The sequence below is a fragment of the Podarcis raffonei genome, chromosome 5 (genome assembly GCF_027172205.1).
Source record: "Podarcis raffonei isolate rPodRaf1 chromosome 5, rPodRaf1.pri, whole genome shotgun sequence".
In the NCBI taxonomy this organism is placed as follows: domain Eukaryota; kingdom Metazoa; phylum Chordata; class Lepidosauria; order Squamata; family Lacertidae; genus Podarcis; species Podarcis raffonei.
The window spans coordinates 50219487-50246716 of NC_070606.1; the positions used below are offsets into that span (position 1 = coordinate 50219487).

Genomic DNA, 27230 nt, shown 5'->3' on the forward strand with positions numbered 1-27230 from the left:
AATTGTCCACCGTTTATTTGGGGGGTTTTCCAAGAAATGATAACATTCCAAGTTGTTACTTTTCTGCATAATTAACAACAATAATTAATCTACAGCATCTCTAATTTTGACCAATATATACACTTACAAAAATATGTAAACAAAGTGTCTGCTTTAAGACACAAACCATCTGTTGATAAATGAAAGAAGGCACAGAGATCATGTTTTACAAACAGCATGACAAGTACATGACACTAAATATTTGATATTGATAATGGTCTATCATTTGTTGGAATTCTATTTTCACAACTAAGGGCACCACACATCTTTTCATGAGCTCAGATCCAAATGAAGGACAACACTGTTGTAGGGCTCAATGGACTGCTGAGTTGCCTATCAATTAGAAGAGGCAGGGGTATTACATTTCTCCCATATAGCAATCTACACAGTCCTCGTCTCTCCAAATCCCCTTGCTGCAAGTTACTCTGCCCAGAGCAGGAATACTTTCTAAGGCTGTGGTTCTGTAGTCTCCTCATGCCCGAGGGCCAGCCAAGAGTGAAAATTTGATTACCTAATTGATAGCTCTTAGATTTATATTATTTGGGTAGACACACAGGTCCCCCATGAGACATTTGTGTCTTGCAACTCTCTTAATTAAAAATCAAAATAAAGCTTTAAGAAATAAAAATAAAGAAAAAACAATTTCATCCGAATTGTTGAGAAGTTTCAAATCGACTAGGTGAAACTGTTCAGACATCGACCAGTCTTGCTTCTAGTGTCATATATTTGTCTAAACTGTCTTCTCTTGTGTTATATGGGAGGGATTGTCCATCTGCAAGTATTCTGCATCTGTAAGTGTCTGACACAATTTGGATTTAATTTATGGTGTGCACCTAGTAACACTTGTCTAAAATTTAAATCATATAATGCACTGTGAATCAATATTTCTATACAGATAGATTTTTTCCACCTAAGTTGCACAAATGTGTTGGCAAGCAAAATATACAGCCATTTTTGGTGTAGTGCCTACTATCTGATAATAGTAGTTAGAGATGATCCAATAAGGAGTTCAATTAAATGTATCCTTCACAATTTCCATATTTTATTTTTCAATGATTTTTTCCTCTAGGAATAATGGGGAAATGCATATAATTAGGGGAATTATGTATTCTATTTCATGGTTTCAAGGAAAGCTATTTGACAAATGCAACATTTTCATTTCTTTATATAGTGTACAATCGGATAACTTATCATTGTTAGTTTCAGGCACTCTCTGCTGCTGATCAGTCAAATAGAGAAAATGGTGGAATAAGCAAAGTGTTAATGAATGGACATTTTAAAGGCATAGATCTCGATTTAGATTTACACTACTAATTTAATCAAAAATATAGTGCATAATGTCAAATGCACAAATTCTTGACACTGTAGCAAACTCCTATAAAAGCTTCCCTTCTCCTTTTATAAGGCAGTGGGTAATCTGCTTCATAATCAAGGGCAATAAATAAAGCTACCTTTGGCTTTTTCTTGTTTACTATTTTACCATTAAAAGTACAGTACAACTAAAACGTCTTGATGAGATGTTCCACAGGAAACACTTGTATACATTAAACTACTTGATATGGCTTTCAGAAATTACTCATCACTCTCTGATTCTTCTTCATTATCGCCTATTGGATGTGACTGGATGTTGTTCTGCGTATACATTTTGGTTTTATAGTGACAGTTATGGTCCATAAGTATTGCCTGAAAAAGAACAGAGCTGTGCATTAGTATATCTGTTAAGCATTTTTTTGCTATCAGCAACAGATGGCTTAGAATTGGAACCAAGTATCTCCTAGCTTCTGTGCATGCACTGCAGCAACCCTGAGGGCTCTCACACTGAAATCAGATACCTGAAGGTTCTTCAAGACATTCCACTGTTCCTAAAGTTGCCTCAGGTTTTTGACACAATTTGTTAGCATGAGGGTTCAGAGAAGGTGTTAGTCTCAAATACCCTTCCGTGTGAACTCTTCACAGTTACTTGAATTCCAGCATCATGGTAAAGCCTCACACATCAAAGAAAACCAGATGTCTAACATGCACTGTTAATTCAAACTTCACCCAAAATATAGTAACTTTGTTACTGCTGGTTTCCAAAGATAAGCCAGCCTTGTAATTTTTTTTTGTCTTGTGCAAACCAAGTTACCCCACTCAATACAAAATACTGATTTTAGCTACTGAAATAGAACATTACAAAATAGTTCGTTTCTCTATTTGCTTATGTACTAAAATATATCAGAATTCAAATACAGCAAAACGAGAAAAAGTTTGTGCTTACCATTTTTTCTTCCTTGGCAGGAGGGCTGCGCAAAAACAAACACAGAGGAGCGAAGAGGATGTCAACGATTCCTATAATGGTCATGAGCCATGGGAATCCAATTGCCTTTGCAATGGCACCACCAGCAGATGGACCTTTGGGAAACACATTTTTTTTAAAAAAAGAAAAAGTCTTAGGGTATATACATAAGAAAAACAAGAACTAGCCTAAAAGAATCTGTGAGCAAGAAAAAAATAAGTCCTAACATAATATACTGTATGAGCAGAATTAATAAATATACGGTATGCTTGAAAACCTGTGTGTTGGAAAATTATTGATTTTTTAAATGCCTTTTAAAGCCAGTGAAAATAGTACAAATTCAACATGGATTTTAAAGCTACCCACTAGTTCAGTGCTTTTGTTTCATTACCAAGCAAGAGGCTTGACAACAGTTCCCATAATTACAGAAATGGAAGGCATTCTGCCTTCCCTCTATTCTCCTCCCCACCCCCACCAGTAGCCACAAATTAATACCAGTTCATGAGTCCTCTCTTTTTCTGTAATCTGTGGAAGCAGAATGTCTGGGACTTCAGTCTGCAAGGGCCTGGGCCTATAACAGGCCTGGGCCAGCTAAGAAGGTGGGAGAGAAAATGAATGTAGATGAATGGAATGTCAGGGGTTTTGACTTCAGCCTAGCTAGTTTCTTGCTGTTCCTTACTGACCAGGTTGTGACAACTTTGTCATCCCTGTAAGAAGCTGTTATCTCTGTATGTAAGCAGAACACTCATATTGATCAGTTCAGAAGAGAGTCTAGCTGATGGAGTTTTCAATGCAATTGCCTTGTCCTAACAGTGACTTGGGTAGATATTTACCCCAATAGTGTGGAGACTGAACAGCATGACTGTGTGATACAGCTAATAGTGCCAATGGGAAAGGGATATTTCTTACCTTCTTCTACAGCCTTATCACCTGCATATTCTATGCAGCAAACCCCGCTATTGCTGCAGCCTACCAGGCAGCTGGCATTGCCAGCATTTGCTCCAAGGCCTTTGTAATATCCTTTTGGTACTGTTAGATGCATTTCAAGAAGCAAATTCAGCTCTTACCTAAAGCAAATCCCATACAAAATGCAACATCTGCAATTGCATAGACACTTCCATAGACTGAAACATGGCGCAGATCAACAAGGTAACCCATAATAGGCATCATCGAAGAATCCACCATCCCTGGTTATAAGATAGGGAGAAAACAAATGCTATTTTGAGAAAGACCTTTCATTTTTCCTCTTTCTACAGTTTAGAAAACTTATTTTAAAGCATGAATATATGGAAAAAAAGATAATAGTGAGACAATTGCTCATTTTTATGACCAATATGTTGTGTTCAATTTTCCTTATACCATCTTTGAATGTATGAGGTTTTTTTCATTCTAAGATGGTGCCATTGTCCTAAACACAAGATCTTCCAGCAAATGCAAAACCACCCTCTTCACAAAACCTTATACAATTATAATCTTGCACAGCCCTCTGACCCTTTTCTCCAGAATTGGAAAAAATGATATTCAGAGAACTTTTAAGACCTTCAAAAGAAGCTAAATTTCTAAATATCAAATTATTTCATCACCTGTCAACTCCTGTACTGTATAATAAAGACACTTACATGACTTTACTACTCTCAGCACAGTTTAAACACACTTGCTTGAAATAAGATGAGATTGCTAATATACCTGGTTGAATTACTTAAACTTGAATCTGTTCACCTGTTGCATTTCAAGCAATACATAAATTGCTCTTTGAAAGGAAAGGAACAGTAGGGAATTTACATTTAAAAAATTGAAAATTTATGTCATATAAATTACAAATAATTTTAAGTTTTCTGACCCCCCCCCCAGAAGCTAAAGCCCAAGCCAGAATTATTCACCTGTAGCTGTGGGCCACACCCACTGCTGTGAGCGGCAGTGCTGATCACCCATTAGCAGTGGAAGCTGGGAAGGGTTCTGGATTCAGAGCCACCATCCCCCCAAAAGCAACCATCTCTTAGGAAATGCACATAAGCAGGCCTAATTCAGAAAGGATCAACACATCCACAGTCTAGAGAGCTTCCCTTGATTTTTTAAGCATATCCATCCATACGGAGTTTGGTAAGCAAAGCCACACATGAAAGTCTACTTACGGGCCTTACTGTTTAGAGTGACATGCTGCAACATAATCATTAAAATCTAGAACACAGCAGAGCATGGGAGGCAATCCCCATAAGTTAACTTAGCACTTTCCCCTTCCTTCCCTTTTCCTATCAGTCACTAGCCTGGTGCATATGCACCAGCCCTTACTTGAAATGCGATAACATGAATGCACACCTGGCAGGACTACTCCTCCCCAGTTATCTCACAGGTGGACATTCACCCCATCTAGAGAAATCTAAACCGAGTCCTATCTATTAACAAATATATTAAAGTGCAGATTGTTTTTAACCCTATTAGCATGGGTGGAGCTAGGATTTTTGTGAGGGAGGGGAGGTCTTTGTTGGGGAGCAGAACCGACGTGATTGGTTAGTTATTTTTATTGTTTTACTTGATCTAGGGGGGCAGCTGCCCCCCCTGCCCCCATTGGCTACGCCCATGCCTATTAAGATAACATTCAAATGTGATCCTGTATATAACTTTGAAGTCATACTTTCAACCACTAAATCAAATTCCCAGCTACAGTTTCACTTACTTAGTATTTGTACAGTATATGCCACTCAATAACATACATTCTCTGAGCGACTCACAAAAAAATAGAATACATCAAAAAACAGAAACAAGTATTTTGTGTTTTCCTTACCAATGGCAAAACCAACCCCAAAATTTGGTGCTATGAGTCCATATATATTTCTAGCAAGTGGCACCTGAAAAAAGAAAAGCAAACATTCAAAATCAAACATCAAGCTGCTTACTAGATTGTATCATATGACCTTCATTTAATTACTGGTGAGTGTTTCTTTCACCTGATCTATTAGCTTTAATCTGATCTATTAGCTTTCTGATCTATTAGATTTCTGCTAATGTTTATTGTACTGCTTTCACTGAACAATTATATTTGCAATCTCTCTTGCTTACCCTCATGAAAACTCTTCACATACCAGTAGCTCACTAAGTCTTCAAATACTGAGGGGATCCCTAATCACAATCTTATATCCAGGGCAGCTGTCTACCAGCTCCTCCTCATACACTGGCTGAGACCCTACTTACCCACAGACTGTCTTGCCAGAGTAGTGCATGCTCTGGTTATCTCCCACTTGGACTACTGCAATGTGCTCTACATGGGGCTACCTTTGAAGGTGACTCAGAAATTACAACTAATCCAGAATGCGGCAGCTAGACTGGTGACTGGGAGTAGCCACCAGGACCATATAACACCGGTCCTAAAGGATCTTCATTGGCTCCCAGTGCGTTTTCGAGCACAATTCAAAGTGTTGGAACTAACTTTTAAAGCCCTAAACAGCCTCGATCCAGTATACCCCCATCGCTCAGCCCAGACACTGAAGGGTCTTCTGCTGGTTCCCTCACTGCGAGAAGCAAAGTTACAGGGAACCAGGCAGAGGGCCTTCTCGTTAGTGGCACCCTCCCTGTGGAACACCCTCCCTTCAGGTGTCAAGGAGATAACAGAACTATACAACTTTTAGAAGACACCTGAAGGCAGCCCTGTATAGGGAAGTTTTTAATGTTTGATGCTTTATTATGTTTTATAGATTCTGTAAGCCGTCCAAAGTGGCTGGGGAAACCCAGCCAGATGGGTGGGGCATAAATAAAAAAATGTTATTAATATTATGCTCTGTAGTCAGTAAGTTCTGACATACAGCGATCAAAGGGCAGGGTGCAAGGAGAAGGGTGCAGTGGCCAGGGTATCCTTTTCCTGCACTCTTCATATTATGGGCAATGGAAGGGAATTAACTATGCCAGCTCCAGCTCCAGCCTTTTAAAAGTGGGATTTTGGGGAAACGAGGGAATTGGATCATGAAGATTCACAGCCTCACCTGGCACTCCCCAAACATGTCCTGATCCTGGCCCTACCACTGGCAGCTTTTTCCTGCCACACCAGGGACATCATGCCACACCATTCATTCCACCCACCCACAGAGGTCCACAGTTCATTAGGGCCCTTCAGCTGTCCTCCCAAGCAGCATATGATTGCTCCCTACTAGCATTAAACATGAAACATCTAATAACCCATAACAGTTTAGGTTCAAGTTAAAAGAAGCTAATCAGCCATAGTGACGCTGCTGTAAATGAGGAGACTGTGTGCAACCACAAATAAAGACAGCCCAGATAAAAAAAATATATAATAGAATCTTCCCGCAGCTCTCTTCTCCATATTCTCATGCATGAAACCAAAAAAGTATGAATGCTATAGCACCCCTCAGGGGATTACATTCAAATTAAGATTGAAGAAAGTTAGTGTCATCACTGAATCCCAAATACCCTCCCCCAATTTACATCTACAAATACCCACACCAAAAGGATAGAACCATCAGTAAATTATAGAAATTATAGAAATAACAGAATTTGCTCTTCAAAGTATCAACTTTTACTCACACACAAAATGCTTATTCCCACTATTACCATCCCAATTAGAGCACAAAGCCACCTATGAAAGAAGAAACATTATCTTTTAGACACCAAGAAACGTAGGCACTAAACATGTGTTTTACTTCAGCATTTCTACTACAATTACTACTAAAATATTAACTTTAAAATAAAGCAGCAGGTTAATTTATTTATCATGAAAGCTGCAGTTTGTTTCTCATATTGCAACTCCCTGAAGGAACACTGTAAGAATAGAAAATACTGTACAACTGTGTTAAGGAATTAGATAATGTTTAAATTCAGCATACCGTCCCATTTTGTGTGCAAGGACCCCAAAAATATTAGTTCCAATCAGATAAGAGACACTGGCAGGAATAAAAGCAACGCCTGAAAAATATGAATGGGTTATCTTATCAACATTGGTTTCAGTGAAGCATTGGGAAAAGCAATAAGTTCAGACACAGCAGTTTTGATTAGAACATATCTAATGAAGGTCTTCAGCCTGAACCAAAAAAAATTAATATCCGGTTTGTTTCAAGCCTTTTGTTTGATCTAGCAAGATTATCCATCAAATTTAGACCATTGTTATATTTTAAAAATAATACTTGCTATCGGACACCAGTATCTGTGCATAAGTGGTGTGTGTGTGTATAAAACAAAAGAAAGGTAGCTTCCAAATTAAACACAATAATAAACTGTGTTAAAAGGAGATGAATTAAGATTAAGAGTATTGCAATCCAGACCTGGACGGGGCAGAATTTATTCAAACAGAGGGGACAAATTGCATCTGCAGCCCTGCTGCTCATGCCAGCCAGAGTGAAGGGGAGGGGGCAGAAGGCAGGCAAACATCTGACAGCCTGGACGTGGGACAGCAATGAGGTTCCATGTCATCATGTAATGGCAGTGAGGCTCAGCCCCTCTCCTTCCTCACCCCCAGAAAACAGCAGGTTACTTATAAGGATGAAATGGGTAAAACTCCCAACACATTGCCCTGAGCTTCTTGGAGAAAAGACAGGATACATATGTAATAACTTTGATCATGCATATTCTCTTTTCCTACTGAACTTGGGTTATGATAAATGTAAAATACCATATATACCAACACCAAACTCAAAAGACTTCAGCGGTTCACCTTTCCGTAGCCAAAACCATATCACTCATGCACAAGAACAGGATATCTAGAGATCTACAGAAGTACAAAAAAACCCCAAAAAAACTTTGGAACAAACACTAAAGTAGGGAAGGGGAATAAACCAGCCCAATGAAGAATGAACATGCTCAGTGCACACAGAAAGCTGACACAACCAGGGGTGGGGTGTGCTGAAAAACAGGTGGAATGTAAAGGAGTTACTTGGGGAAAGGAAGGGAGAAAGAAAAACACAGATATTTGTGTAGGTTAACAATTGCTTGATGCAACAATGCATAACAAACCAACCAAAATGAATGCTCAATGACAGCATCATATAACCTCTCATTGAAATCAGGATGTTGTTGTTGTTTAGTCGTTTAGTCATGTCCGACTCTTCATGACCCCATGGACCAGAGCACGCCAGGCACTCCTGTCTTCCACCGCCTCCCCAATAAATAGGTACCAAAGTGTCCCTTGATTATGTGCAATATAAACTATATAATGGCATACCAGCAATCTACAGTATTCACTCAATTGTCTAGAGACACATTTTTAAAAAATGTTACCATTTGTCATATGATCTGAGATGGCAATCACAAACATTCTCAGGATCAGAAATACAATAAATGAAAGAAAACACTTTACCAAGTTGCCATTTTCTCGAACACATTGTCTCCATCATCCAGATGGGCAAAGCTGGTTCCAGCATAGCAATTGCCATATTTGAAAAACATATTGATCCTTGAAAAGAGATGGAAAACAAATTGCTGGAATTGTTTCACTTAAATTCCAATCAACAGCTCGAAAAAGCAACACTTACAGAAACAAAACGTCTTTTGAAGACTTGCTTGTCAAATAATACAACACTGATTACTTCTAAATTACTAGTGTGGGAGGAAAGTCATTTAATCTGTAATTTCATATATAGTACTGTTATCCCCACCCCAAAAAAAAAACACCCAAAAGATTTCCCTATTTTCATTGCATTTCAGAATAGAAAGACAATATATTTCAGTATGTGATGATACTATGAAAGTGAACTCTAGTAGGAGCAACACAGTTATCAATAGTAGATTTGCCAATAATTCTATTGCACCTGGTTCACATGCTCCGGTTGTAACAAAACAATTAATCTGAAAATATACTTCTAATTTTGTTCAGAAACAGTTTACTTTGTTGGACACAGATTTGTTAAAAACCTATTCCTCAGGTACTTGAAGCAGAATAAAAGAAGAACACCGAAGACTTTCAGTTGTATTCAATGTAGTACTAATGTGAACTTTTTGTCAGCTCATTTGCAATGGAACATGCTCCCCCTCATGCGTCTCCTAAATCTGTTATTGGGGTCCCACCAACTCTCTGGAGCAGATTTGAAGTTGATAAGGGGGGGAAAGTCTCGTTGTGCTAACATTAATCCATCCACCAGAACATTTAGTTAGTTGAATTGCCGTTTGTCCCTTTCATCCCTATGGGAACTGAAGCGTCGATCACTTGTTGGCATCCATTTGTCTCAAGAGACAATGGAGTGCACCTCCAGGGGTGAAGTCAGACCAAAGTGACCTTCCCAAGGTGCAAGTCTGGGCAGTGTGTATGGAGGTCCTGGGCTGCCCAGATGACAATACCCCCCTCTCAGCCTCACTAATGTGGTCCAAAGGAAAGCAGAGTGATACATCTGGCAGTTAAGGACTTCCCCTGCATGCAAGGACAGGCTCCAGCGAATTGATCACTTGTAATAAAATAGAATTGTTGCCTGGAGAAATAAAGCTAATGAGAACTAAGAGTGGATTCAAATGCACACTTTGGTACATGTGCATATACTTGTGGATGACATTCACTATATGGTATATTATGAACTTGCATGCGTGCAAAACATAAGCAGATTCAGGATGCAGTCCTAAACACACTTACTAGGGAGTAAACCATATTCAAGACAGGAGGACTTACTTCCACAGAAAACATGAATAGGACTCCATTGTCAGTACTGTAAGTACACACCCAAATTAATTAAGGATTATTCTTCATCATAAAAAGCTGACAAAGATCACACTAATTCTATATATATGATGATGCATATATGTGGGCTGCCTTACTCTCTGCTGCTTAGCCTGCGATGAAATGGTCCCCTCTAATTTAACAGGATGCCAGATCCCAGCTAACCAAACGTTTAACAGGACAATGTCCCAATATATTGAGTGCATTTAATATATTCAAAAGAAAATGTGATATTCCATGTAAGGCACATGGGCTAAACAGCATTTGTCAATACATATCTGAATTTCAACTTTGGACTATTTGATATATTCTTGATGTACTATGCTGTGTGCAACAAAATGCACATGGGTTTATTTTGCCATAGCAATATATCATACTAATGCACCATCATTCTGGATTACAATATGTACATGTGACAAAGCAGGCAGTGTGGAATCATCATGCACACACTATGTTCATGCAATTTTTCCTACCTGGAAATCTAGGATGTTTGTCTTATGTAAAGAAGCCCTGAATCTATAAACTGCCACTCCACTTTGTCGAACAGCACATTCAGTGCTGAATGTACCTTCAAAACATGTTTATACCCTTTCAATCACAATTAAAAAATACAACAGACTCATGCTGCAGCCATTTACAGCTAAAGGAGCTTGTTATCTTTAAAATTCAAGTCTAATTTGTTTTAAATCACAGATAAATTGTTTCTCCTAGGAAAAGGCTCTCCTCTTGTAACACAGTTCAGCAAAAAAATGACCACTGCTGTCATTCTTTGTTCAAGTATGCCAAGTTGCATTAGACTCTGTATGAAGAATCCCTAAAACAATATTGTGGTCTCACTAGTGCTGTGATCCTGAGGGCAAGAAGCAATAGTTCAGTGCTGTTCTTACAAAGATAAAATGTTATGTCTAATGTAATCTTTCCACTATAATCTCCACCTGAAAAACTCATGTCTATGAGCACAAGGTAGTAGATTTGTCCTTCTATCACAACTGAATACCTGAAAACAACACTGGCTGTTTGTTCACATTATAGTTTTAACCATAATGTGCACAAGCTGCATGCTGGTGCGTGCAGCTCAAGTGATCCTTCCTTAGTTGGACTAAGTGATCCTTCCCACAGACTACCAAATACAGATCAGAAATGACCACAACAAATAAATGCAAGTGTGCAATAACTGCAAATACCTGCAGCAATTATGATGTATGGATCCCTCAAGAGTGTCAGCAGCGATGCTCCTTTCTGACTCTATCAACAGATAAATAACCTCAGTTTTAGGGAAAGTTGAATACAAGCATTAAAAATAAACAGTTGTTGAACTACTTACTTCTGGTTGTATCCTGGATGGTTGCAGAATTAGCAATTGTATTGCTGCAGGAAAAGAAATCATAATGTTGGGGTATTTTTCAAAAATAATAGTAGGTGACAATGTCACAATTCAAAGCTATTGGTCATGTCATAGATATGGGAATTTTACTTACCACCATCTAAAAGAGCCAATGCTGCTAACACCAGGAAAGGTGCTGTCTTCCCAACAAATTCATACATTACACTTCCAAAAGGCGGTCCCACTACCAAAAAAAAGTCATTTACACATTTCTTAGGGTGGAATTCAACATAGTTCTAAGTGGGGTATGTACACAATGAATGAGGTCCACTCATGCAACAGGATTACAGTTGTACCTTGGAAGTCGAATGGAATCCATTCCGGAAGTCCGTTCGACTTCCAAAGCGTGGCTTCTGATTGGCTGCAGGAAGCTCCTGCAACCAATCAGAAGCCGTGGAAGCCCTGTCGTACATTCGGCTTCCAAAAGAACATTTGAAAACTGGAACAGTCACTTCAGGATTTTGATCATTCGAGAGCCAAAATGTCCGAGTTCCAGGGCATTCAATGACCAAGATACAACTGTATTCCATCCCCCTCCACCAAACCTGTTTTGGGAGTTCACACAACCCTCCTCCAGGGGCACAGAAGAGGAGAGAGGGGAAGTGGCACTGAACAAGCAGATCTTGTTCTAGCATATTTTAGCTATGTCACTAAAATGACTTTATGAAACAGAGAGAGGGCAAAGAGATACCTGTATATTAATAACTGAAATATTTGACACTTAGCAGAAAGGAACAATCCTGAGGCAAATGACTCAATTAAATGATATACAGCAGAAATAATTAAGATTACACAGCGCCTCAGGTATATCTTCTCCAATCTGTACCAATATGGAAACTCATACTAATTTACTAGAAACAGCAGTCGCTCACAAGAAGGCAAAGGCAGTGGTGTCCTGATGGCAGCAGCACTACCCCTGCTGGGATGGGGACTGCCTCCTCCACCAAACCACCCCCATTAGCCGCTGTTGATTAGAACATTTTAAATCATGCATTTATTGCAGTGTAGGTACATAAAGGCATCAGTGTATGAAAGAGATAGAACTTGGGGGGGACGGGACCACACATTCTTTTTCAATGAATTTCCTCATACTAACCTAATACCCCCATAGCCATGCCTCCTAAGGCAATCCCCATTGCATTGCCTCTTTCTTCATCATCAGTATACACACTGGCCAGCATACCCATACCTGCATAAGCAGTAAATGAAAAAGGACAGGTCAGTACTGATTATTGTTCTCAGTGTGAAAATCAGGCAGGAAATCACACAGTGATATGAATAGCAAGGTGCATATGAAGCACAAGAACATGCTTCATTTGTTCACAAAAAAAGCTAAACTTAGCAAGCTTGTTGAAAATAGAACACCCAAATGAGAAGGAAAAGGAATCCCAAGAGCCAAGAAGACCTGCAGTAAAATGTATCCTACCTCACACAGAATATATTAATATCATCTGACCTATAAAACTGAATTTTAAAACTTTTAAAGCAAAAAAAGATGCAGTAATTTTTTTAAAAAGCAACAATAATGGGGTCATTAGACCATTTCAGCTCATCTGTAAAAAGTAAAAAGCTAGATGAAGAAAATTTATCTGATTAAATAGAGGAAGTAAATGAAAGTAGAAATTATTTTAACTAAATAAATACTTAGCTAAAACGACAGAGTCAAGAATATGCTCAAAATGACAGATCTAGCAACCACCAATCTATATCATGAAGTGCATATGAATACCTACCAGCTACAGAAGAACAAGAAGATCCGACTCCTTGAAGAGATCTTGCTATAAATAGTAACTTATAGCTTTCTGAAAAGGCAAACACTGTGGAAAAGACAGAACACACCAACACAACTGTATTAAACTGAACTAGATTGATCCAGGATCTTGTAAAGGCATTTCACAATGCATTTACCATAAAAACCACCACAGGAAGTGTCCCAAACCAGATACAGTTCACACTTGCTGGCAGAAGTGCCTTGCTGAAAATAGCACAGGAAGAGCCAAACTAATGTCAAGCCTCCATAAGAAAATAATAATAATAATAATAATAATAATAATAATAATAATAATAATAATAATAATAATAAATTTATTTATATCCCGCCCTCCCCAGCCGAAGCCGGCTCAGGGCGGCTAACAACACTAAACATAGATACAGCACAAGGAAACATTCATATGGATGAGTAGAAGAGCATAGAGTTTCCTCTTTAATTATTCTGTGGCTGCTTGTAAACTAGCAAAGGAAGGTGGGCAACGTGGAAATGGCAGCCTTCTCTTCCCACTGACTGTGCTAGGTTGTAAATAGTGCTGCTGATTCAACATTTTGGACTGGACAAGAAAAGCAAATATTTTAGGCACCAAGCAACACCCCCCAAATTGAAGCAAGGAATGATCATGTCCATACTGTACTGTTATGGAACAATATAAGCAGGGAAGTTCCTCAGTACACTCATGCATGCTTTAAACTAGTGTCCCCATTTGTGTGTTTCCTATCCGTCCACCCCTCCATCTCCAGTATAATATAATAATTTTTGGTGACATAGGCAAGGGAGGAAAAGCACTTACTAATTGTTGAGACAAACATGATGCAGAAGCCAGCAAACATGGGAATCTGATAGCCTATTCTGGAAAACAAAACCAACACAATATTTTGGCTTGCTGTTTATGCTTTCCTGCATCTTAACATACATTAAAAGACTTATTTCACTAGAAAGCTGCTTTAGAAAATTCAGTTACATGGACCTCTCTGTGGTCTCTCCGCTGGGCCTTACTATTTAGCTGTAACAAATACTAAAGCATCAGGTGCTATCGGACCATTCGCTAGGTCCTAAATGCCACTAGTTGTCAACAGGGCAGGGCAGCACACATTTCTAGCAGATGGTGTCAAGGGGTAGAGACACTTACCTGATCTCCCAGCAGGCAAGTCACCACTGCTTACTAGGAGAGGCAGGGTGGGATGAGGCACTGAGAAAGGCGTTGCAGTACAAGTGCACCAGCAGGAGCACCAAATTGACTCTGCTGGTGCATTTGCACTGTGCCAACCTTGCCTGGCAAGCAGCAGACCTTCAAGATCAAGTAAGTATCTTGGCCCCACCATGCCAACCGCAACTGTCATATATTGTGGAACAAGAGGCAGAAAATTATGTTTAGATTTCATTTTATCTATTATATTAAATTTATATCCCACCTTTCCTCTAAGATGCACTATATGATGTACCTTTCATCCTCACAACAACCAGTAAGCTTTATGGCTGAGCTGGGATATGAATGGTGATCTCCCAAGTCCTAGTCCAACACATTAACCAGTGCACCACACTAGCTTGGTTAATTTCTTGGCAGCATCTGTTTTGGGTAATGGCTACTTCCACCCTAAGCAACCAATTATTCTGGTAGATTGGAGGCTTTGGATCAGCACACTTCTCTTCATAATGCTCTGATACAATGCTTAGTTTGTAGTTCAGGAGGGGCAAAAGTGGAGCAGCTCAGAATCCACCATGTTTAAAAAGGTATGTCTCCAGCTAAAAGAAAGTATTGATCTCCAGAAAAGTGTGCATTGTTAGGCTGATAGAAAGCAGGCAGTGACTAGCAGTGTATGTATAAATTGCCAAGACTGTGTGAAAAGATGGATCCAGTATCACAGAACTGACTGGTAATGAGAATGTTCATTAAAAAGAATGGTTTAAACGTTAAACCATTTATAGATTTATTTTCTTGCAATGAAATAATGTGGAAAAATAATATACTTGCTACAATTGTCTAATTCTGCTTTATTATACCACATGGTATTAGCACAAGGTAATAGCACAGTGCTGTTATTTGTGCACAGTTAGCTGCACAGCTGTTACACGATACAATCCTCCAAGCGGTCTATAAGTGAAAGCCAGCTTTGCAGCTCAGATACCACATTGTTCCAAAACTCTATCTGTGATACACCTATCATATGCGGGTGGCACTGTGGTCTAAACCACAGAGCCTAGGGCTTGCCGATCAGAAAGTTGGCGGTTTGAATCCCCGCAACGGGGTGAGCTCTCGTTGTTCAGTCTCTGCTCCTGCCAACCTAGCAGTTCGAAAGCACGTCAAAGTGCAAGTAGATAAATAGGTACTGCTCCGGCAGGAAGGTAAACGCCGTTTCTGTGCACTGCTCTGGTTTTCCAGAAGCGGCTTAGTCATGCTGGCCACATGACCCGGAAGCTGTATGCCGGCTCCCTTGGCCAGTAAAGTGAGATGAGCGCCACAACCCCAGAGTTGTCCACGACTGGACCTAACAGTCAGGGGTCCCTTTACCTTTACCTATCACACATTTTCCATCTGCAGAAACACTAACAATCTGTTTCACTTGCATCATATTTATTTAAAAGCACTTCTAAACAGCTTAATATTTTGAAAAATTATTATAAAAATTAAACACAGATTCAATTTTCCAAGAGTTCTGTCTGCACATAGAGTAGCCAGGTGAAAGAGAAGATAGGACTTCTTCACCTTTAATAGTTGTGTAGAAGAGGGAAGTTGAGTAGAGGCAGGCACAGCTTGTCATTCAAGCAACACCTGTTGAAATTGTATCTTCTAAACAACTATTAAATGGTGCAAGAGCCATGTGCCCTTTTCCATTTGCAATCAGCAGCAGTCTGGACAGTTTCACAACATGGAAGAACATGCATACATATGATGAGCAAACTCCACATGTTCTGTGGATCTGGCTGCCAGACTAAAGTTGTGCACACACTATAGCAGGGAAGCACATTCAAAGTACATTTTCAATCAAATAATTCTGGGCATTGCAGCTGACCCCATGAGTTACATTTCCACCAACTTAAACAGTGCCCAGAATTATTTGAGGATAAGAATGCACTTTGAATGTGCTTTAAATATAGTGTGTATAAAAAACAAAAAGAAAAGTGGAGTAGGGCAGATTGATAGTTCTTTTCATCCCAGATCTTTAGTGTTCTCTGTTTTGGGACAACTTCACATGGATACCAATACAAATGTGATATATGCAATGTTCTTCATGCTGTCTTTGTGGGGATCCTTGGTATTGCATCAGGACTTGAATCCTTCTTGGGAAAGGAAGATGATGGTTCCATAAAGGTATTACATACAGATCTCCTAATTAATGGGCCAACTGAAGCTCTGACAGACATGTTATGGCCTTTTCCTCATAACATGATTGTGCATTGTGTATGATAGTATGTGTGAGTGGAACATCATTCTGGAATTCCACTCACTGCTCTTTGTTTATTGGTGTCTTTCACGCATGGCTAATGTGGATGTATCACCAGCAAATGCCACCATAATCAGTAGGTGGAGCAGTTGCTAAGCACTCTGTGGGAGTGGATCACAATATTGTTGTTAGCTTTTGCTTCTACCCCTATTTTTTGTGCTTTTGACTTTGATGTTCAGAAACATAGGATTGTGACACTGGGTGGAATCCAACATGGAGAATGTTCTGTGGGTGCAAAGATTTCCCCAGCAGCAGAAAGGGCATGAGATACACTATTATAGATTTTTAGCTCTGCTTAGCTATCAGTAATATGCCTTATATAGTTTGTTTAAACTGTGATCCATTAAGTGTGCATTCTTCAGTTATATGCTTTTTGTGCTTTAATAAAACCTGCTTTCCTCACTCAAGCATGCCTATTGCCTCTCAATCCATAAAGTAACTTACTGTGGCAACACAATTGGCCTTAGCAGAATAGATGGCTGCACAGCCTGCAACCAATTTCTGCTCCCGAGTTGACCAGCCTATGACCTGTGATACAAATTCCCTTAGGCTGAGGACATTGGCACCTGCTGAAATTGGGGGTCTTGGTCCCTCACTCCCAGACTTCCAACTAGTTTTTAATTAACCAAGCAAGATGGTGGCCTGTTTGTATGAGATACTGTTTTATTGCATTTTGGAATATGCTGGAAGCTGCCCAGAGTGGCCAGCGCAACCCAGTCGGATGGATAGGTTACAAACATCATCATGATTTAGATTTAAATTTAGATTATATATATTATTCTGAGATATAAAAATCCAAAACCTTCAGAAGCTCTTCAATCTTATAATTTCATATTTTGTACTTGTATGAAATGACACTGAAAAGTTCTGAAGACAAAAACCAATCTTCAAAAAATTTACAAGTATAACAACCACTGTTATGTATTTCTACTTCACACATGCTGGTATTTACCCTGGTATAAAAGAGGTTCCCTCTTTCTACAAAAGCCTTCATAAACAAGTGCTATTCAAGGAATACAGAAGGAAGGAGATGTTAAATTTATTTAACATAACTAATAGAAGCCCATTATTTAAAAAATATTGCAGGCTTAGAGGAGATTTACTATTCAGATATGTATTTTGGTAAGAGCAATCCATTAATGCGAGCAATCAACAAAAACATACACATAATGCAAATAATTAAAGGAAAAAGGCAAACCTCTCTCTGAAATGCTGATATATAAACTGGCAGATCAGTATTAAATGCCACTTTAGTGCGTAAGAGATAGAGCATTACCTATTTGTCATTGGCCCTATAAAAGGGTTAGTAAGCAGCTGCACAGTTGCTTTGGAAGCAAACAACAAACCAACTTGGACATTTTCATTTAGCAGGTCTTTGTCTTCCTTGGGGCAGTCAGAGGATGGTGATGCCTTAGTCATATTTACCACCATTTGCTCTGTCCGAGCGTGATAAAAATCTCCTGGTCTTGTCCCTTCAGAATGATTTCCAGTAATCATTGTGGAGTTGTCATAATAGGAGAAGATACTTTGAAAACTATTCAGGCTTAATGTAGATGTCTCCGGCCTAATAGTTTGGATTTCTGTTGCATTTTTTTGGTGTGTAATGCTGTACAAGTAACTGGGAATAATTGGCACTGAAAAAACAAACAGAACAAATATTATATAGGGAAATATACAAATACCACTATCAAAACATACATAAATGTTATACCTTTGCTGGATCAAATTACAAGAAGATTATGTAAGCTTTCAGGTTATACAGTACGTACTGCCAGAAATCATGGAAGAGTACATAAGTTATCACTGAATCATAAGCTGTGCTCCTTACAAAAATGTGCAGGAAGTTCTCATGCAAACCGAAACACTGACACCTTGGGCATCCTCCTATCTTACCTCCATCTTTGGGGAAAACATAGGTGCCACTACTTTCTAAAATGATGGAAATTCAACCCCTCTCCCCTACTCGTTTCCATATGGTCAGGAGAATTTGCAACAAGGCTCAACAAAGTTCTGCATGGCATCCATTTTCAATGCAAAGTTCATTTCTCTAAAATGCAAGGAAACTAAACTCTAAAGTTCCCGGAAAAAATTCCTATGTTTGGCAAATAGAGAGTGCCAATTTATCAAATATTGTGGGGGAAGGACGTCTGGATAGACTTGAGCACCAGCAACCAGTAATCAAGCTCTTAGGCACTATATGTATGAGAGGACAGGTCAAGGGAGAAGGGAAAGACCCATATAGTTGATGAAACAGATTTGAATGTTTTTCATATGAATAGGGAAATTTAGTAATTCAATTTTTATTATGTAAATTGCTTTGAGACACCTTAGTGCAAATATGTAGCTAATAATAATATGATGAATTTCTTTGTTGGTTTGATAATGTGGGTATAAAACACTTTGAAAGATGTATTTAATATATCTGTTGTTTTTGTGGAACACATTTATTTTTTATTTACTGTTGTGATTAACTGCTTTGAGTATAATTTGAAACAGTGGCATATAAATAAGCATCATGACGATACATTATTGCAAAATACAATGGGGTAAGTTATGATGAAAAGAGAAGTGGGGCAGTTTTAACTTGCATACCCCACAGACTCCAATGGTATTTTTGATCTGAATTACAATATAAACTTCCAGTCATTTAAAGTCAAGAATGAAAGTGACGCATGCCATGCACACACTTAGAATATATTTCATTTGCTAAGGCAAAAGAATCATTACTATTCCAAGAGTGGGGAATAAAATATAAACAAGAGATGTTTATACTGAAAGTCACCTAATTGCTATTGTCTTCAACACATCACAAGAATTGTTCCAATACGCTAATAATTGTTTTATTTACAATTCCCATCAGCCGCAGCCAGTTGTAGTAAACATCTAGAGAGCATTGTGTACTTATAGTACAAGTTTCATTCAGTATCTTTTATCAGGAACACTATATCCCTCTTCTGCAGGCGTTTTACCAGAGTTCTTTATTTTCATTGTTCTTTATTTTATTATTAAGTTTGTTTATTCTTCAAACTGTTTTACAGAAAACTTGAACATTAAAGAATAAAGGATATAGACAGACTAAAATGCAGGACTTGCAATTAAGTCCCACTGATTTCATTGGGAGCTAAGTCACAACTATTTTTTATTGGTTTCAAAGAGACTTAAAGTGTAACCAAAGAGGCAGAGAAGCAACTTACCATGGCCCTGCCTCCTACATGATCCCATGCTCCTGACAATAAAAAAGCTGGAGAATCCCATATAACATTGGCTTCTCCACCACTAGTACCTCGTTCCTTTTATATAATGCAGGAAGGATAAAGCTAAACTCTGAAAGGTAAGATTAAACTTCTGCATGCGATTTAAAATCCTAATTACATCCTAACTGTATTGAAAGGAAGGAAACGAGAACTAAAAATAGTAGAAGCAGGTGAGGCAGCATGTTTTATCAGGAAATATGAGTGACAAAATCAACAGTCATTTACGTGCATCATGACTTGCAGATGTCTGGATCGATTTACTGTGGCAACAATTATATTTATTTAGGAAACCTTTCTGTCGAGATGTGAAAGGCCAAGTGATACAGCAACAAATTTGCAAAAGGGTGTTTTTCAATTTCAGAAGAAAATAGCAACTCTGGCAAGAATATAACATCAAACACACAGGAAAATAAACACTTCAGAGTCTCACTCAGACACATTGTATTGCTCCTGTTAGAGCACAAACGGCCATAAAAGGGTGTTATTCAAATAACTACCCAAACAGTTACACGGTGCTTTCAAGCAGGGAGAGGAGGAAGATGCAAAGCACCGAGAAGGCAGGAGTATAAACTGGAACAGCTAGGAAATCTAGGCAACTGAGACAGGAAAATGAAGATATGATAAATCAACTACAAAGGTTAGCAACATTTGGAAAGTCTATTTTTGAAGCCAGTCCCATTCCAAATTATTTCACTATGTTGAAGTGGCAGTCTGAATAATGAAGGCGAAGCTAGGTTTATAGTTAGGGGGAAACCCCATAGATGTCAGATTATTATTTTTTAAAAGCAAATCTCCTTAACATCAATCACACACATGACTTGGTAGTAGAATTAAATCCAGGTTGACACTCAAGGTTTCATGTGTGTTTGTGTGTGTTAGAGTGGGGAAGATACAACAAGACAGAAGAGCATCAGCTCTATAATTTATGGATTTCAATTTATTTTGGTAAACCTAGACTGCACAGCAATAAGGAATTTGTAAAATGGACTTCCACAATATTTTGAAATGCTGAAGAAACTGTGTATAGAGCATGGTGGATTTAAACCACTGAGAAAAGAGGCCAACTTAAAGGACAAGTATAAAGCAATCTTCAAAGTTTCTACAGCACATACCGTATTTTTCGCTCTATAACACGCACCCGACCATAACACGCACGTAGTTTTTAGAGGAGGAAAACAAGAAAAAAAAATATTCTAAACGAAACAGTGGATGTATGATTTTTGTGGTTCATGCTGTGGCCACAGACATGTGATCTGACAGTGAGTTTGGAGTAGCCCAATGCAAAAATCCTGAGGATCCATGTGGATCCGTGCTTTGTAACCACGTTTTAAGTGGGGAATGAAGGAAAAGCACTCAAGGGACAAGGAGCACACGTGGGGTGTGTGGAGAAGGATGCTGCTAATAATGAAGAAGAGGGGTATAAGAGAAGGCTCCTCTCCTCTCCCACTTTGCTCCTTTAAATCAAGCAGGCTCTGCTTTTCTCCCTCCTCCCCGCTCATCCCCGACTTAGCGAGCTGAAAAACTTTGCTGCTATGTAGCGAGCTGAGTGGGGAGGAGAGAGGGACAGAGAGCCTGCTTGTTTTAAAGGAGCCAACAGGACAGGAGCCGCTTACACTCGTGTAAGCGGCTCCTCTCCTCTCCCGCTTTGCTCCTTTAAAGAAGCAGGCTCTCTGTCCCTCTCTCCTCCCCACTCAGCGGCTCTTCTCCCGCTTTGCTGTTTCAAAGCGAGCCACGGAGGAGGGAAGGAAGGGGAAGCATGGATCCTCTGCTCACGACTGCAGGAAACCCCCCCCCCGCCACCCGTAGGCATTCCCTCCATAACACGCACAGACATTTCCCCTTACTTTCTAGGAGGAAAAAAGTGAGTGTTATGGTGCAAAAAATACGGTAATTTCTGATTAAGCATTTTATTAACTGGTTGCAACAACAATTAAAACACTTGGGTCTATATTTAAAGAGAGCCTTCATTCTGCCAAGGAGCATCCTGGAACCTAGTCCCTCCCAGCAAGCAGAAGCAACTCACCCACCATGCTGTCCACTACTGAGCATAAGAGTATTTGTTATTCAATGCCATGGAAAGAATTTTTTCATGCCTTTTCATTGGCTACATTCAGACAGCAAGATAAACAATGGTTTATCTTGGTAGCAATGTACTGCAGCAAGCATCATGTTCTTATGTTGCTTTCTCAGGTTCCTCACTTTACAGCACTGTGGATGCATTCCTCCCCGCCTTTTGACGCCTAATTACACAAGATAACATCTCAGTAATGGCATACACATACAACCCAGAGCAATTCGCTCACCACGGCTGAGTCAAAGCAGGAAACTTGTGTTATTCCAAGATAGTAACCACTTGCTTCAAACTTGGCCCTACAAGCTGACCAGCAAAAACAAGAGCGGGGCAGCTTAAGAAGATTTCACTATGGGTTTAGTAATGTCTACTCTGAGTAAAACTAGGTTGAATGCCAACCTAACAGTATTTTGGTATTGATCATACCTTGCTGAAGTCAAATAATGTCCTGCATTAATATGGGTGTCGTGTTTACTTCTCTGGCCAATTCTTATTAAATACAAGCAGTGGTGCAAGTTTATTCCATCTGTGGCCACATTCATAATCTATGATGACTAAATGCTGTAGCTTTGCAAAGCTAAATAGTCTCATAAGTTCAAAGATGAAAAAGAACCTATCAAAAGGAAACACACATCTCAAGTCCTATCCTCACTGTCATTTTGGTTTGTGAAACCACAAAGGAAAGTACTGTAGATTTTTTTTTAAAAAAAAATTACATTGCTATTTTTGTCTTATGAATAATTTTTTTATTCAAAGCATTATTTGACGGTTCCTGCAGATATTCACAGAAGCAATACTATTATAATTGTAACTGGAAATGGTTAAGCGATATGTCCTAACAAATGGCTAGCTTTGTTTATAAAGAAATCAATTGCACTTTCATAGCAATTGTAACATTTTAGCCTCCTTTAATGGTTGTTAAAAAAACAAGAGGAAAGAATAAAAAACTACGTACCAACTACAGTAAGCAACATGTTGTCCAAGAGCAGAGCAATGAAGACAATCAACAAGATTAGTTTCCGGGATTGCCGACTCTCTCTGAGCCAGCTGAGGACACCGAATTCACTCCAAGCCATGGTTTAGTTTCCCTTGAGTAATGGCTTATACTACAAACATAAAAAATAATATTTTAATACAAATCCAAAATTAAAATGCATCATCCCCTTTTGTTTTCAAGGCAGCCTTCTTAAGGAAGAACAGGATTTCCAATCTGCCACCAGAAATGTAAGAGATGTTTGCTTCTCTTCCATTCCTGGGCATAATAGGGAGGGGTCAATGAGGCCGCTTCTGCATTTGGGACCTACTTATAATAGCCAAGTAAATCAATGTTTTCCTGTGATCACTATGAAAACAAATGATAATTCCAGCCAAGCTCTCATCATTGGTTTCAGCATTACCATTCTAATTTACTATACAAGGGCCACTTGCCTTTTTCATAAAACTGACTACCAAAAAATAAACTGTGCCCAGTCCAATTATGTAGGATTTAAAGGGGTTGTGAGGAAGGGTGGAGACAGAACTAGCAATGAAGTCCACCAGCACCCAAACATATTAAAATAAGGGCAATAAAGATGCATTCAAATACAGTATGAGCATTAACTGAACTGGTATAAATGGAAGATATCTCTAGCCAGCAGGTTTCATTTCCACTTCTGTATTAATTAATCCCTCTACACATATTTCCCAAGGCAAAGAACACCAAGCACTTCAGCTTCATTTAGAATATTCTCAAAGCACTATGAATGGTCAGCAGTATCCAATGAGTATGTATCTTCCACTTAGCTTTCAAATCATAAACATCTAGAACTCCAAATGCTACAAATATATACATTTTTAAAAAGAAAATCTACATTCAAAGAGAACTGAACACATCTCTCTGAATTATGTTTCGTTCCAATTCCCATATTAGAAAATGCTCACGTTCTAATTCTTCACTGCTTAATCTAGTCTGGCCATAAACAAACAAGATATCCAACAGGAATAATGGATTACTAACATTTGACTTCTCAAAACCCTAGTCAAAACTCCAGACCAGGGATCCCTAAATTACTGCCGCAACTTGGGCTGTGAGGACAAGATACTCAGCACAATGGGGAAGGTGCAAATTTGCCTCAAAGAGAGACTCCTGCATCACCTTGATCAATCCCTCAAATTCCCCTCTCAGAAAAAATATGTCTCTCCTGTTACTAACCTGCAAACAAGGGAAATTGTAGTTCAACAATCATGTCTGATTCAACAGGTTGGAGAAATGTCCACCACACAAAGGACACAAAGTAAGGATGCTATTAACACAAAGGGGTATTATTGTGCGAACTACCAAATGCATGTAAACCCCACTATACACTCTCGCTGACCAACAATTACACTCCCTTCTGACTGACAAAGCAGTTTTTGCACCAGAGACTGGTTGCTCTTTTTCTGCAATTGCATTTGGGTAGACATTCATTACATGGATTTATTGTGTGTCCTGCTAACTAAGAAAGCCTTAGTTTTGAACCAGCCACATGGTGGGCGCACAGTAGATGACTGAAATCTCCATTCATCAGAATCTGAATGTATCTTTGGCACTGTCCAAAAAACAGCTTGTGTTACACAACAAGACACATAAAGTGAACTCAACGTGCACTTTCAGAGCACTACCTTTGTGCTCCCTGTTTTCCTCCACTGTCCTCTCCTACAAAGTGCTGAAATATAACTGCCAACAATTAAATCAGCTTGGAAGCCACTCTCTCTAACCTACAAGCAGCTTTCTAAACCTAGATGCGTTGAAAGTCCAGCAGTGAGCCAAAACCCTAGTCAAAACTCCAGACCAGGGATCCCTAAATTACTGCCGCAACTTGTTCTTTGTACATGCTGAGAAGAACTCTCACCCAATTTCAGGTCTGACCTTAGTGCAGAAAACACACTATTCACCCCTTACTGTAAGGACTTCAAAAAACAGCAGCCAATTTACAAAGCTAATAACCCACAGGTGCCAGTAGCAATTTTTGAGCCAGCCACAGCAACCAAGGTTACTGGGATTAATGCTTCTAGACCACTTCTATTGCTTTTTTTTCAATACTTATTTGAGTATTTTGTCACCTTCATTGCCCAACCAGATACTTTCCCTGCTCCATCTCAGTATCCCACACAGCAGAGGTGGGGAAGCTGCAGCCCTACAGATGCTATTGGACTCCAAAACCCATCAGCCACCCCATCCAGTATGTGTGGCGTAATGGTTACAGCGTGAACCTGGAACACTCACTGCCTCACAGGGTTGTTGTGGGGATTAAAGGAGGAAGAGAAAAACGTGGCCACCTTGAGCTCCTCGGAGAAAAAGGTGGGATATAAGCGCAATGAATAAATAAATGTCGAGGGAGATGGGTGTTCCAGTCCAGCCATGGGCACAGCTTCCCCCACCCCTGCTTTGCAAGGCCTAAATCTCGACGTTTCCCTCCCAAGTATGCCTCACATTCGCGACCCCTTTTTCCTGCCCGCCCCCCTCACTTCTCCACGTGAGCGCCCCCCACTCCCAGACCCACCCCACGCCTCTCCCTCTGGGCGCGCCGCTCGCCCTCACTTTTTTCCCGCCTTTTCTCTCGCCTGCTCCCTTTTCCCGCCTAAATTCCCTCCCCGCGCGCCAGGGGCTTCGCTTACCCTCCTGTTCGGGCAAAGGCTTCCCCAGCCGCGGTCCCCCGAGCTCGCCGCTGCTTGCCTGCTGCCCTCCGCCTCAGCGAAACGCTGCCTCGTCCTCTCCAGCAGAACTCGAAAGAGCTCCCAGCGCCTCTGGGCAGCTCCACTTACCAGACTCCTCTCTGACGTCACGCCAGATCCTTATCGCTCCCAACAGACTCCTCTGGGGCGCTGCTTGTTCCAAGCAGGCACCCAACTCGACCCAAGCGTCTCTCCCAGCCCCACCTCCACCCAGCACCCGCTTTTACTCCCCGCCGCTTCTTTGGACCAAATGCTCACCGCTTGCAAGGAGCTCCCGGAGGATGCTCTGCTCAGGCGGCTCTGCCAGACTTTGGCAAGCGCCTGGCTTGGAGGTCCGGGAAATAAGCAGCAAAACCATCGCTTGCTGCCGTGCGCTTGGTCCCTGTTGCAGCTGCGAGGCGAGGGATAAATACTAGGGGCGCGATGTGTAAAGAACTCACTCAGCCAGCTGGGTTTCTCTGGCGTCTCCAGCTGGGACTCATTGAACAGGATACTGACACTCCTCGCCTCCTCCACGCTGCTGCTAATAGCAGATGCACCTTCCTTTGATATAGACAAATGAGTAAATATTTAGAAACGGCATGGGTCCTTTGGCAGCTTTAAAATAGCATAAGTTTTTAAACAACAACAACAGCAACAACAACAAATTAAACTCCTATATTTCCCTGTTGGCATTCATTGTGGATGGGGAAACCCAGCCAGATGGGCGGGGTATAAATAAATTATTATTATTATTATTATTATGCCTTTATAAGGGATCAAGCAGAATTATAATGAATATATATGGAGTCACTGAATCATAGAGCTAGAAGGGAATCCAAGGGTCATCTAGTCCAACCCCCGAATCTCAACACAGTCTCCAATCCAATTTGAAACCATACCAGACCCTGCTTAGCTTTGCAAATGTGCTAGCCAGTTTATTTCTGCACCATTATATATATCCACTTACCCAAGGACTCTTGCAGGGTACTGGTGGCAGCTGAATCCTACATATAATTCCTTGGAAGTAAAATAATAATGAAAAAATACTGATCCTACTCCCAACAAAATATATTTAGGAACAGTTTTCAGGTGGCAATGAGGAAAGGAGAATCTTATGGTTATGCTTCCCCCTCCAAACAAATAATTGAATTCTAATTTCTAAAAGAAGTCAACATTTGACTAATCTCTTTCAGCAGGTTCCACAGCTGATTTGATAATTTGTCCACCACACAATTAAGGTAGCACAAGGAAGGGGGCAGGTCCAGCAAGACTCACAGCCGATGCTCTCAGGCCATTGGTAGACATAGTTCACTATTCTTTGCTTAAACATAATCACTATCATTGGCATACCTATGATAATAATTATGATCAGAGCTTTTCTTCAGCTGGAACTTGCTGGAACTCAGTTTCAGCACCTCTCAGGTGGGCACCATTGCCATGACGATAAGAGAACAAACAAGGAAGGAGTTCTGGCACCTCTTTTTACAGAAAAATAGCATGGATTATGATCACTGGGGTGGAACCAGACTAAGGCCTGGACCCACTTTTCTGAGACTAAATCTCATTGATGTCAGTAAATTAGCTGAATTTAGGTCCCATTGGAATCCAGGCAGGTTAGCCATGGAGTCTTACTGATTTCAGTAGGAACTTCACCTAACTTAGCCTGGATCCCA

At 39.9% G+C, this 27230-nt stretch overlaps 1 protein-coding gene across 5 annotated transcripts; it reads right to left on the bottom strand.

Moving 5' to 3' along the window:
- On the bottom strand, positions 1 to 26964 carry SLC18A2 (solute carrier family 18 member A2). 5 transcript variants are annotated; one of them, XM_053389071.1, is made up of 17 exons: positions 26525 to 26964; positions 26016 to 26118; positions 22838 to 22988; positions 17834 to 18191; positions 13905 to 13963; positions 13077 to 13160; positions 12440 to 12532; positions 11438 to 11527; positions 11284 to 11327; positions 11144 to 11204; positions 8613 to 8708; positions 7147 to 7225; positions 6848 to 6899; positions 5097 to 5160; positions 3382 to 3501; positions 2297 to 2430; positions 1 to 1722 (listed from the first exon to the last, which is right to left on the bottom strand). In XM_053389071.1, the coding sequence occupies exons 3-17, from the start codon at positions 22956 to 22958 to the stop codon at positions 1612 to 1614; spliced, it is 1566 nt and encodes a 521-aa protein (XP_053245046.1). In that variant the 5' UTR covers positions 22959 to 22988; positions 26016 to 26118; positions 26525 to 26964; the 3' UTR covers positions 1 to 1611. The 5 variants fall into 5 exon arrangements, with proteins under 5 accessions (XP_053245046.1, XP_053245048.1, XP_053245047.1 ...); XM_053389073.1 differs by lacking the exon at positions 26525 to 26964 and having other exon boundaries at positions 26016 to 26170; XM_053389072.1 differs by lacking the exons at positions 26016 to 26118; positions 26525 to 26964 and adding an exon at positions 25666 to 25801.
- Positions 26965 to 27230: the final 266 nt, after the last annotated feature.